General features: G+C 33.1%; 1 protein-coding gene across 1 annotated transcript in view; it reads right to left on the bottom strand.

Moving 5' to 3' along the window:
* The window catches only part of MAP4K5 (mitogen-activated protein kinase kinase kinase kinase 5), a 138,913-nt gene that overhangs the window by 58,983 nt on the left and 66,647 nt on the right, over window positions 1–13,283 (bottom strand). The window contains exons 7-13 of the mRNA XM_024732812.1: window positions 11,282–11,329; window positions 10,825–10,867; window positions 9,975–10,047; window positions 6,424–6,555; window positions 4,457–4,519; window positions 2,132–2,213; window positions 859–975 (exon numbers count right to left, since the gene is read on the bottom strand). Coding sequence (XP_024588580.1) covers window positions 859–975; window positions 2,132–2,213; window positions 4,457–4,519; window positions 6,424–6,555; window positions 9,975–10,047; window positions 10,825–10,867; window positions 11,282–11,329 — 558 coding nt within the window. The remainder of the gene's footprint in view (window positions 1–858; window positions 976–2,131; window positions 2,214–4,456; window positions 4,520–6,423; window positions 6,556–9,974; window positions 10,048–10,824; window positions 10,868–11,281; window positions 11,330–13,283) is intronic.

Below are 13,283 nucleotides of genomic sequence, written 5' to 3'. Positions count from 1 at the left end.
TGAAGACAGAGGTATAAAGGGATATAAAGGCGTAAAGAGAAATGAAGAGACAGAAATAAAAAGGAATCATAAAAGAGAGAAAGAGATACCAGTGAAAAAATACATTTATGCTATATAGAGGCATAAACAGGTACCCGAAAATGGGCAGGAAGTCCCTCATTCCTGATTTACAAGTCGTGTTGTTAAATATATTCAAAATAATTCTACATATTTTCAGAGAAGACAAGCATAGTTATGAATAGCTCTATATGTAATTACATAAGAAATAATAGTTTTGAATAAGTATTAGAAAATATAGCTTTTTCTATGGGAACCTCATCTTAATTTAAAAAATGATTTGTATTCTGTTAATGATCTGTGTAACAGAGAAACTAAAAGAAAATGACCACATGGATTTCTAAGGAGTCTCTTTTGTGAAAAATAATATGTACATGTGCTCTGGCTAAATTTCTGTTCTCCTAGTGCAAAGCAATGCTCCTAAAACCTGTATTGTCTTGGAAAAGATCAAACTCTCACTACAGAAGCTGAGGTCTAGGGAGGAAACACTTGTGGATTTTGGGAGGAAAAAGGCACAGATGTGATTCTAATTGTAGATACCTCTTAATAACTTTAAGCAAACCAACTAAGAAAACAAAATGTTATAATGCTAAGAAGAACAGCAATCCTAGTTCCTTCCCAAAACTAGGATTAAGAAAAGTATCAATTGGTAATTATGAGCAGGACAAGTGTAGTTTACACTGCTAATTAATCTTTGTTACTAAATCTATTTCAACTAACTTAAAAGAGTGAATTAAAAAACAAAGTCTAAGGCCACATTAAACATTTATTTTCAAATATTAGACTGCAAGCATTCCTTACCTCAAAGTCATCATCATCTCCTTCGGTGTAATGTGCATGGTTGTCTGGATTATTCACTTTGTCCAACAGTTCAACGGCTAGGGCCCTAGAGAGACCTGGCTGTCCTACAAATGTATGCTAAGTAAAATCAAAACAAAACAAAACTTCATGAGTATGCTTTTATATCTATGGCTCATAGAAATTGCTATTTGTTCTTTTCCATTCAGTAACTATCAGAGACAAGCATATGGAAGCCTACTTGCAAATAAATTAGAGAATGTATTAGTAAAAATATTAATCAGAGAATTCGTAATTATATATTATAAAGCTAAAGAACCATTGTGAGGTAAATTTATAACATGAATAATTTCTCTATTTAAAGTTAACCAATCCATGTTAGGTTGTCAAATTACAACCTTGGCTATAACAATGACATTTTTATGCATGTCATTATAATAATATGCAAATGAATACTGAGGTACAGTCCATATCACAAGAAAAAAGCATCTATATTTGCATATATTTAATTCAATAAAATTATGTTAATGTAGTAAGATACATAATTAAATTTTATAATATTTAAATAAAGTTTTCTTAGATTGTTATAATCATCAACTTTTTCTAATATAAAAGTATTTTATAAAGACATGCACACATAAGGGCATTCTATAAATTTACATAAGAAGCCAAGAAAAGCAATTAATTTTATGTATTTATTTTTTAAACATCTTTATTAGAGTATAATTGTTTTATAATGGTGTGTTAGATTCTGCTGTACAACAAAGTGATTCTGCTATACATATACATATATTCCCATATCTCCTCCCTCTTGCATCTCCCTCCCACCCTCCCTATCCCACCCCTCTATGTGGACACAAAGCACCGAGCTGATCTCCCCGTGCTATGTGGTTAAAGCAATTAATTTTAGATGAAAGCAACATTTTTAAGAGTTTTCTCCAAGGCAGGGGTTGGCAAACTACCGTCCATGGGCAAAAACTGGTGCACTGCCTCCTTCTGTAAATAAAGTTTTATTGGGTGTTAAAGCCATACCTTTCATGTATACTGTCTATGGATGCTTTTGTGCTACCACGGCAAACTGAGGAGATGCAGCAGAGACTATATAGCCCACAAACCCTAAAATATATACGATTTGGCTCATTACAGAATGTTTGCTGACCCCTGCTGTAAGAGATCACTAACATTTTTATATTAAAAATCTAAATACTATTGTTCCAGTGATATGTCTAATTACTGCATGACTACAGAAAATACTCCTATAAATTCAATGACTTACAGTCAGAAGTCTTTCAGCGGTTGGTCTTTTTTTGGGGTTTTTGGTTAGTGCTATTTTGACAAAATTATGGAATGTTGATGACCTTCAAATAAAAAGAGACACGTACAAAAATATTTCACTAATATTAGTTCTTTGGTGTTACTAAATAAAATTAACTTACAAGCAGTTAGAAAGACTGAAACACATGATTGTTTTTCTTTGGCCTCTTAGCTCTATATAAGCCAAAAAACTAAACCCAAAGCACAGTATATTCCTTAGAGAATATACCAGCTTCATCTCTTAAGTAAAATGCAATAAGTTAACAGAACACTAATATATAATCTCTAAAACATACACTAAAAACTAGAAATGGGTAGATGTGTCATCTATAAGGTTTATAACCTTGTGTTCTAGGTACGACTTAGGAGTCAAAATGACCTTTTCTCATTGCCTAATTTATACAGTATGTAAATGTTTTGTTATACCCAAATTGTTGGGTGGCATGAGGTAGGGTGAGTAATGTAAGAGACTGTTTAAATCCTTAAAAAGTCACTGAATTTCTCAGGAACATGGTCAAAGAAGAGGGAGCGATCTTTGTAAACAGATGAGTTTTCCTGCTACCTGTGTTGATGAAATGGGGAAAGGAAGAAGATATAAATTAAAGGAATCTGGGAATTCCCTGGCGGTCCAGTGGTTAGGACTTGGCGCTTTCACTGCCGTGGGCCCGGGTTTGATCCCTGGTCGGGAAACAAAGATCCCGCAAGCTGAGCAGCCAAAAAATTAATTAATTAATTAAGGAAATCATATTTTGATTATGAACTAAAGGCAAAGAGAGCTACTGCCGAGATTCCACTGGAGGAGGGACTGGGCAAGAACCAAAGAGAATAACCTTAATCATTACCAATGACAGCAACGACATAGCAGTTCTCTTCAGAGAAATCAAATCACTACATTACATGTGGTAGCTTGTGGCACACATATCACGGAGTGAGAAGGCACCTGAGACTGGCAAAGGTACTCCAATGGTAATGACTGTTCTGGAATCTGACTACGAACGCAGCTGTTTTAGCTAACAGTCATTCATTCCTGAATGAATATTCAGTCATTCCTGCCACAAAGTCCTCCAGTTCCAGTTGTTTAGGAACTTAGGCTAATAACGAATAGGAAGAAACCCACGTCAATACAAAGGAATACAGCTAGCAGAAGGATATAAACTCCTTTACTTCTACAGTGTGATTTGCCTTTCATTCCTGGCATTATCCCCAGAATGGCCTGGCTCCTAAATAACACTATGTACATACAGAGAGGCTAATAAACATAAAAAAGTGGTTTAGAACTTGTACTGGGGACAGGCCTCTTAGAATCGGTAATAAGATATGGACTGTCTCCCCAGAAAAAATGAATACACATAAAGAATTCTGGGGGCTCATGTATTTCCCAAGATCTCCCAAGAGATCCATGTAATCTAGATGAAGAATTACTGAATTTAAGAATTTGGAAACTTCTATTTCCATGGTTTCTTTTATTAAATGTATGGAAAGATATTACCAGAAAAACAATTTTCAGTTTTTCCCATTTAATTGAAGACGTCTTTTACGGACTGTAATAGGCAAGCTGCTTTACTTTGTACGAGAAACAAAAGATTAGGATGCAAATAAGTAATAACCTTTTGAATGTTAGGGAAAGAAGTAGAGAAAAGCCAGTAGGGATTGATCTTAAATGTCACTGTATCTGGGAAACCTTCTCCTATTACTTCTCATGGAAGTCAACATGTAATTAATTGGGAGTAAAGGAATACAGGGCAAAATATGAATCTCCAAAATCTTAATATATTCATTTCAAATCATTTCCTTACCACACCTCCTATTCAAGCTGCCAAAAACTAGTAAAATGCTCAGAGTTTTATGAGAGAAGTACATTATAAAAGAACACTGACCAGAAAATAAACCTAGATCCTTGCAATAGCTCTGCAAGTAAATTAGATATGTAACTTCAGGGAAACTGTTTAATGCCTCTGGGTTTCAGTTTCACCACTTTTAAAATAAGGGAGGGCTCCCCTGGTGGTGCAGTGGTTGACAGTCCGCCTGCCAATGCAGGGGACACGGGTTCGTGCCCCGGTCTGGGAAGATCCCACATGCTGCGGAGGGGCTGGGCCCGTGAGCCATGGCCGCTGAGCCTGCGCGTCCGGAGCCTGTGCTCCACAGCAGGAGGGGCCACAACAGTGGGAGGCCCGCGTACCGCAAAAATAAATAAATAAATAAATAAAATAAAATAAAATAAGGGAATTGAACCTTTGTCCCTTTCAGCCATAAAATGCTATAAATCTATATATATTCTATAACTCACCATTTTGTTTTGTCCTTTAGTTTCGGAGGCTGAAAATTACTTTTTGACATTAAGAAGAGGGCCCTGGAATAAAAATTTCAGTTAAAGAGCAATACAAAACACTTTAATTATTACATTTAATAATCAGAATCATATTCTATAATGAATTTATGCAAGATTACTACATATATAGGTACTCATGATAACTGGTATGGAATATGGAAATTAATATTTTATATTTTGGATACCCTATGAAAAATTTCTCCTGGTTACAGAAAGGATCTTTAAGTTTCCAACAAGCTCTTATTCACACGGTGAAGCACCAAATGTTTGAGAAGGTTTTTATTACCATACCATTACATATATAACTAGTGTTGTATCTTAAGCACAAGTCTATATAATTGTGTATCATTCTGTAACACACAGAGATGATATGCTACTCTAACATTAGGTTGTATGTTTAACCAAAGATTAGCCTCTACAATTATTCTGGGTGAATAGGCAAATTATACCCACTTCCTAGTCTGTCCCCTTTTGGACAATAATTTTCCACATTCTCTTGTTATGAATGATACAGAAATCAACCTACAAGAGGACTTTCCTTCTTGATGAACTTACCTTTGACCAATTTTTTTAATGGACTATAGGGCTAGACGGATGGAGGATTTAAGAAGGAAGTTTTATTTCAGTATTTCCTACAAAACCCCATATTTCCAAGTAAACTCCTTAGTCTTTTTTTTAAAATACCAAAGATATTTTCTCTTTTTAAAAATTAAATGATTCATTTATAAAGGAAAACCTTAAAAGAAAAAAAGTCCGATTCCTCCCACCTTAAGACATTATTTAAAATGTTCTTCTTTTCTTTTCAGTCTTTATCTAAATATCAACCAATTAATGATTTATTATAATTATAATAGGTAATATTCTGTTCTGCTTTTTTCACTAATAATCAATTTTCCATGTTGCTGTGGTTTATATATATATATATATATTAGCTGCCCTTAACTGCTAAATAATTTGCTTAACAATTCACCAACGAATGGACGTTTAGATTTTTCCCTGTAATCCCTAAGTGAATAATTCTTAGCTTTTTCTTTTCTTGAATTATTTCCTAAGTATAACTTTCCCAATAGTGGAATCAGTGCAACATTTTTATTGCCCATAACAAATAACATCTAAAATATTTCCCTAAAGGCCTGTACTTAACAGCATTTCAGCTAAAAGCAGATATTGTTTAACTTATATATCTTTAGGTACTTGCAAGGTTAAATAATTTTCCATGTTTCTTTAGTGTCTGGTACTTGCTCATAAACAATTTATCTTTTGCTCTTAAGAGTCTTTGAATGAGTTATCTACATAATATATAGTAATCTGCTGTCTAACATGTTAGGAGAATACTGTATTTTGTTGATTTTCTTTTTAACTTTATACTATTTACATTAAAAGTTTAAATTTTAGCCCAATTTATTTTTCCCTTCAAAATATTAAAAACCCCTTCACAGTCTCTCAAATATTTTTTCTGAGATAATATACTATAAAATATAAATGATTATACTAAGCATCTACCTGCTCCTTATCCCTAGACAAAGTAAAAAGAAACAAAATCAAATGAGAATAGAAAAAAAACCTCATTTGCATTCTATCATCTGTTTATAGATCCACTTAGGACAAAAAAGCCCATTTTTAATTAATAGATGAATAAACAAAGACTTAAAAAGACTTTTTTAATGATAACTGCTGTATCCTAGTATGATTTTTAAAGGAAATTTTTTTTACGCTTCAGACAGTATAGATGATTCACTCTATGTTGTCTTAGAAGTAGCAATACAAGAGAGATCAGGTTTTAGATGAGATTATCCCTAAGTCCCTCAGAACACTTTCACTGTTTCAACATACTTTAAAATGAGCTTGGAATACCCAAGTTATGAGTATTTCACTCTCCCTGAAGCCCTTACTAGTAACTGCATAATTGTAAATATTGAGGACACCTCATGGGATGAAGATCAAACATAGGTGGCTGAAGTTCTCCAAGTTCAATTGCTGTTATTCCTACTGCCCAGATATCACAGAGTTGGTTGTAGCCACCATTCTTTTCTACTGCTGCAACTTCTGGGGCCATCCTAGAAGGAATCAATTAATATAACATTTTTATTTTTAAAAAATGATATGAAATCTGTTCTTTTTTATATTCACTAGACTTCTTGGAGGGAAAGAGGCTGAGAGGCATTTACTAGGAAAGAAGAAACTTTACTAGAAAAGAATATAAGACCACATATATACACAGATACACACACTCTTTTAAAACTTATTATTTAAAAATCTTGAATCTTCTCTGAATACTGTTGCTCTGAGGAAAAACTGTGTTGTCTTACTTTAGTTTCTGTCTTGTGAATCTTGTTTTATAACATGGGAAAAGAAAAAGAACACCTAAATCTCTGTGAAGGTCAGAGAAAAGCTCCCAAAGGAGGAGAGATTTATAGAATGAATTAGCAGGGAGCTAAGGGGGCTTGAGGAACCTGGATATTTTAGTCAGAGGAAACAAGTGCAAATGCAGGGGGACAGGAGAGCACAGAACACCTGGAAAGGTGATAGGACAGTGCTACTCAATATACGATCTACAGACAGGTATAGGGCCATAAACAGCTTGTTATCAGTCTGTGATAAGCGCAGAAACTGAGAGCAGGTATTCTCATCCAGATAAATGATCATTTTTTTAGTAGTTTATTAATTTATTTTATAAATGTATTAGTCTGTGATGGACAGAAAATGAAAAAAAAATAAAACAAGGTCATTCATCACAGTTTGAGAGGGTCTAGAACGTATTTGGAAAATAAACCTCAGAGACAGAGGCTAGATAATGAATGATTATATAAGGAAGTTTAGACTTTACTGTAAAAAATGAAAGATTTAATTATGATATAAAATTATGGCAACATGAAGGATAGTGTGAGAAGAGGTGAAACCAGAATCAGGTAGATGAGTTAGAAGACTATCTGAAAAACACAAGGGAAAAATAAAGGACTTTTCAAAGGCAGTGGCAGTGGGCACAGAATGAAAGGGGCTGACTGAAGAGATTGAGTATAAAATGCTTGTGGATACTGAAGTAGTGCTATTATCAAACAACTGTTGAGTATATATAAGACTGAAGGTCAACTGAGTAGCTGAATTCGAATTACCTATTTGGGAGTCAATGGTGTATAATGATGGCATCTGAAGTTATAAAAGCATAGGTGATATTGCTCAGGGGAAATACTCTTTTATTTTTTGAATGTTTATAATTTTTAAATTATTTTTTATGTTGAATATCAACAAGGTAGAAGTTGTTTTTATGTGCACTTAGGTTACATAAACTTATATAACACAATGTCTCTCAACTTAAGCGTGGTTAAGGATATAAAACACCTATACCAAAAATGCTACATGCAAGTACTACATACATAATAATGGGTATAGGATTAAAGAGAAGAAAATGATCACCATGGAACAAGATGATTACAGGCAAGTTTCACAGAGTAAGGAAGTTGAGCTGGAATCCAGAGAAAACATACAGATTTCATCTCCTGTGCCCACTAGAATCAGTGGCGGCTAACTGAGCGCCAAATTGACCAGGACTGTTGTCAACAGTCATGAGCCTATCCACTGACCATTCATCTTTTACAACATGATTTTTAATACCAGCAACTTATCCCATTGACTTGAATGACTGTACATAATTTCCTTATAATTCCTGTTACATATGCATACTTTCAATTTTTCATTATTAAAGAAATGTGATAAAGCTTTTCATGTATCAATTTATGGCTCTCTGATAAATTACAACAAGCAGAATTGAGACTAAAGAACATAAACATTGTTTAAGGTTTTTGAAAAACATTACTGCCAAATTATCCTTCAAAACTGTTCTACTAGCTTCCACTTTCACTGTCAAATATTTAGTGATAGTCATAGGTATTACCCATGATTCCAAATATTTTTTAATTTGATAGAAAAGAATATCATTGTTTATTTAATGTACAGTTTTGGTCATCACTGGGGGAAACAATTTTCATATTTTATGAGATCTCATATATTTTTTTGAAATCTCATATATTTTAATAACTGCTTCTAATTAGCAGAAACATTCTTTTTATTGAATTGTTAAGAACTTACATATTAACGATATTAAAACCTAATTTGTCGTATTTTCTTTCTTGATTTGTTACTTGCCTTTTACTTTTGTTTAAGCTGGTAGACATACAGAAGCCTTAAACTTTCATGTAGTTAAATCTATCAAACAAATCTAGCAATGTTTTATACTTTTATGCCAAGAAAGGCTTACTCACCTCTTGAAGCAGTCAGTCACTGACAGTTCTTTTGGTTTCATCTTTATATTTAACCATTCCCATACACAACTTTTGAAAATCGAAGTGAGGATTTTTATTGTATAACTTGTGAATTTTATTTTTAAAGAAAAAGTATTAGCAATGTGAGTTTTAAAACTTTATATAGGGCTTCCCTGATGGCACAGTGGTTAAGAGTCCGCCTGCCAATGCAGGGGACACGGGTGCGAGCCCTGGTCCGGGAAGATCCCACATGCCGCAAAGCAACTGAGTGTGTGCGCCACAACTACTGAGCGTGCATGCTACAACTACTGAAGCGCGTGTGCCTAGAGCCTGTGCTCCGCAACAAGAGAAGCCACAGCAATGAGAAGCCCACGCACTGCAATGAAGAGTAGCCCCCGCTCGCCACAACTAGAGAAAGCTCACGCGCAGCAAAAAAGACCCAACGCAGCCCAAAAAAACCCACAAAAAACCTTTATATAAAAATTTGCTAATGAGATAAAAAGACTGAACACATCAAATCTAGTATAAATATCATCCCTGATCAATAACTCTTTGAGGTTCCATCTACAATTTATTTTGGCATTAGGTAAGAAGTATGGAGCTACTCTAAAATTCTTTCCAAATAATAAATTATCCAAGCACTGTATATTAAAGAATCCAATCTTTCACATAAACTTTAAATGTCACTTTTTACAATACTCAGTATTTTACACATTAAGATTCATTACTAGGCTTTTTATTATATTTCAATTATCTAACTTCATTAATGAAAGCAGTGTTTTAGAAAGATTATTTTGTTAGTAATTGGTAGGATGCATTAGAAGTAGGGTGGTTGGTGAGGACTAATGGTAGTGTAGGATGCATGAGTTTTAACAAGAAAGTGAAGTCCTAGATTAAAATACAAGCAATACCAAAGAAAGGGTAATAAAATGACAGAAGATTGTAATACAATTTTCTTTTGAAAATCTCCTACCTATGAGTCCTCTCAACACAGCATCTGAGGGACAGTAGGAATTATTAGCACTTTAACACAGGGAAAGCTGGACAATGGAAATGTGTATCAAAATTCCCTAACCCAATCAGACCTATGATAGTGTCAAGGAGCACGCAAGTGTCCAGACTCCAGTCAAGCATGAATTTTATTACTAAGCAACAATGCTGATCACTAACCTTGAAGAAATAAAAATGCACAAAATTCAATTATAATAATATCTTACCAATAAGGGGTGCCAATGAAAGATTTTCTCTTGGCAATGGTAGCTGTTATTTTTGCAGCCACACCAAAGTCAGCTGGTGGGGAAAAAAACAAAACAGAAAATTTTGGTTTTCAATAAAACCACCACCATTTCTATATTTTACACTCAGGGATGCCATTATTAATAATTCAGATAGTAATACTAAAGAAATGTATATATATTGAATACCTAAATCTCTTCTTGCTTAGTTCAAAACATAATCATTAAACGAAAATAACTTATTGGTACTTTATTAGAATGAAAACATACTTTATTAAGAACACAGACAATAAAAATATTTCCATTACAAGTACCTTGAGTTAAGTTGGAAAAAAAAAAAATCCACCTGGATTGCTTTTATTCTAACACAACCAGGTTAGAATTTTGGTGCTATTTTTAAAAGTTCTTTTTTCTATGTATAAACTTCTTTTATTGCTGTTAAACTGGTTATAAAAAACTAAAGACTCACATAGTTCATTTTTGTCATTTAACACATTAGGGGATTTTACTCTTATTCTTCTTAACTATTAATTTTGATGACTGAATAATGTTCCATAAGTTGATTTATCACAGTTTAAAAGTTTTTCTACTGCTAGACCTATGTTTCCATTTTTTCCCTATTATAAATAATGTTATGATTAATACTTTAGCAAATATGGATTTTTTATCTTTAGGATTAACTTCCTTAAACTGAATAAAGTAAAATTACTGGGTCAAAAGATGAACATTATTGTGGCTCTTCATGTGAATATTAAATTTGTATAATGTTATTCTCATTTAAAATTATACTAAAATTTTTTGAAAAAAATTTTAGGAATTTGAAATAACATACCTAATTTTACGTCACCATGATCTGTCAATAAAATATTTGCACCCTAAAACAAAAATACAAATACCATTAAATTAGCATCATAAAATTCCTTTCAATAAAATTATCAATTTAAACATACTGAATTTATTTTTTATTATTCTTTTATTGAAGTGTAGTTGATTTACAGTGTTGTGTTAATCCCTGCTGTACAGCAGAGTGACTCAGTTATACACGTAGAGACATTCTTTTTTTTAATATTCTTTTCCATTATGGCTTATCTTAGGATATTGAATATAGTTCCCTGTGCTATACAGTAGAACTTTGTTTATCCATCCTATATACAATAGTTTGCACCTGCTAATCCCAAACTCTCAGTCCTCCCCTCCCCCACCCCCCTCCCCCTAGGCAACCACAGGTCTGTTCTCTATGCCTTTGAGTCTTAAACATATTGAGTTTAAATTGAGTTAAATAAACTTACCTTGATATCTCTATGCATTTTGCCTTTAGTATGCAAATAGGCAAGACCCTGAAGTTTTTAAAAAAAAAAAGTATGCATTAGCAAAACTACAAACTTCACATCTAAATTTCTACTTAAAGATCTTACTGAATAAGAAAAACTAGAATGTCCTTTATTCGAGGGGAAAAAACCTAGATGTGTTTCTTCTTATTAATCAATGTTTACTGTATTTTAAGACTTCTGAATTCATTTTCTGATAAAAATCAGAAATATTTTACTATAACACCTGTCACCACAATCAAGATAATTAACATATTCATCACTCCCAAAAGTTCCTCCCACACATAAACACTGATATACTTTGTTGCTATAAATACTTCCAAAATTTTCTAGAGTTTTATGTAAACGGAATCATACAGTATATTCTTTTTTATCTGGCTTCTTTCATTCACAATAATTAATCTGACATTCCCTGTTAATGTGTTATCAATATTTCATTCTTTCTTATCACTGAGTAGCATTCCACTGTACAGATATTACAGAATTTGTTTATTTGTTCACCTGTTGATAGACATTTGGGTTGCTGGGCTGTTTCCAGCTTTTGGCTATTATATATAAACCTGCTTTGAAGATTTATGTCAAGTATTTGTATGATTTTTCCCTCTTGGGTAAATACCTAGGAGTATAATGGCTGGATCAGATGGTGGTACAAGTTTAAACTTTTAGGAAACTGCCAAACTGTCTTCCAAAGCAGCTGTACCGTTTTACACTGAACCTAGCAGTGTACGAGAGTTCCAGTTAATCCACATTCTCACCAACCTTCCAAAGGTCAGTCTTTTTAATTTTAGCCATTCTAACTGGTGTGTAGTAGTATCTCACTATAGTTTTAATTCACACTTTTCTAATAACTAATGATATTGAGCATCTTTTCCATGTCCTTATTTGCCATCCATACAGCTTCTTTGATGAAGCATCTGTTTAAATCTTTTGTCCATTTGTTTATTTGGTGGTTGTTTTCCTATTATTGAGTTTTGAGAGTACTTTATATACTCTGGATACAAGTCCTTAATCAGATTTATACTTTGCAAATATCTTCCTCTGGCCTGTCGCTTGTCTTTTTATTCTCTTAACAGTGTGTCTTGAAAAGCAGAAGTTTTAAATTTTGACAAAGTCAAATTTGCCAAGTTTTTCTTTTATGGATCATGCTTTTTATATGTTACGTCCGAAAAGGCTTTTATTAACTCAAGATTGCAAAATTTTCTATGTTTTCTTCTAGAAGTTCTAGTTTGAGGTTTTATATTTAGATCTAAGTGATTAGTATTGAGTTAATTTTTACACATGGTATGAAACGTGGTTCAAAGTTCATGTGTCTGTATATGGGTCAAAGTTAACGTGTCTGAAGTTATAATAATAAGTTCAATTATTCCAGAACCATTTATTGAAAAACGTATCCTTTCTCCTTTGTCAAAAATCAGTAGCCATATATGCATGGAATTACTTCTGGTCTTTCTATTCTGTTCCACTGAACTACTTATCTACCCTTATGCCAATGCTTACTACTATGCTTTGTTAGTGTAGTTTTATAAGTCTTGAAATTGCTCCTGTTGGCCCTCAAATTTTTTTGTTCTTTTTCACAATTGTTTGACTATTCCAGTTCCTTTGGGTTTCTGTAGGAATTTTAGAATCAGCTTGTCAATTTCTAGAGGGAAAAAAAAAAAGCTTCCTTTGATTTTGACTGGAACTGCATTGAATCTATACGTCAATTTGGGGAGAACTGATATCTTTACTGAACTTTCTGATCCATGAATATAGGAATACTACAGATAGCAAAGCTCTCAGTTTACTTAGGTCTTCTTTAATTTCTCTAAGCAGTTTTATAGTTTTTAGTATATAGGTATTCATGCATCTTTGTCATATATATCCCTAAGAATGTCATATTTTTGTTATTATAAATTGTATTTTTTAATTTCTGATTGTTGCTAGTGTATGGAAATCCAATTGATTTTGTATATTGATCTTGAAT

Source organism: Neophocaena asiaeorientalis, unplaced genomic scaffold (genome assembly GCF_003031525.2).
Source record: "Neophocaena asiaeorientalis asiaeorientalis breed wild unplaced genomic scaffold, Neophocaena_asiaeorientalis_V1.1 scaffold233, whole genome shotgun sequence".
Classification (NCBI taxonomy): Eukaryota; Metazoa; Chordata; class Mammalia; order Artiodactyla; family Phocoenidae; genus Neophocaena; species Neophocaena asiaeorientalis.
Note: the sequence above shows the minus strand (reverse complement) of the source record. Positions and strands in the feature narration are given on the sequence as shown.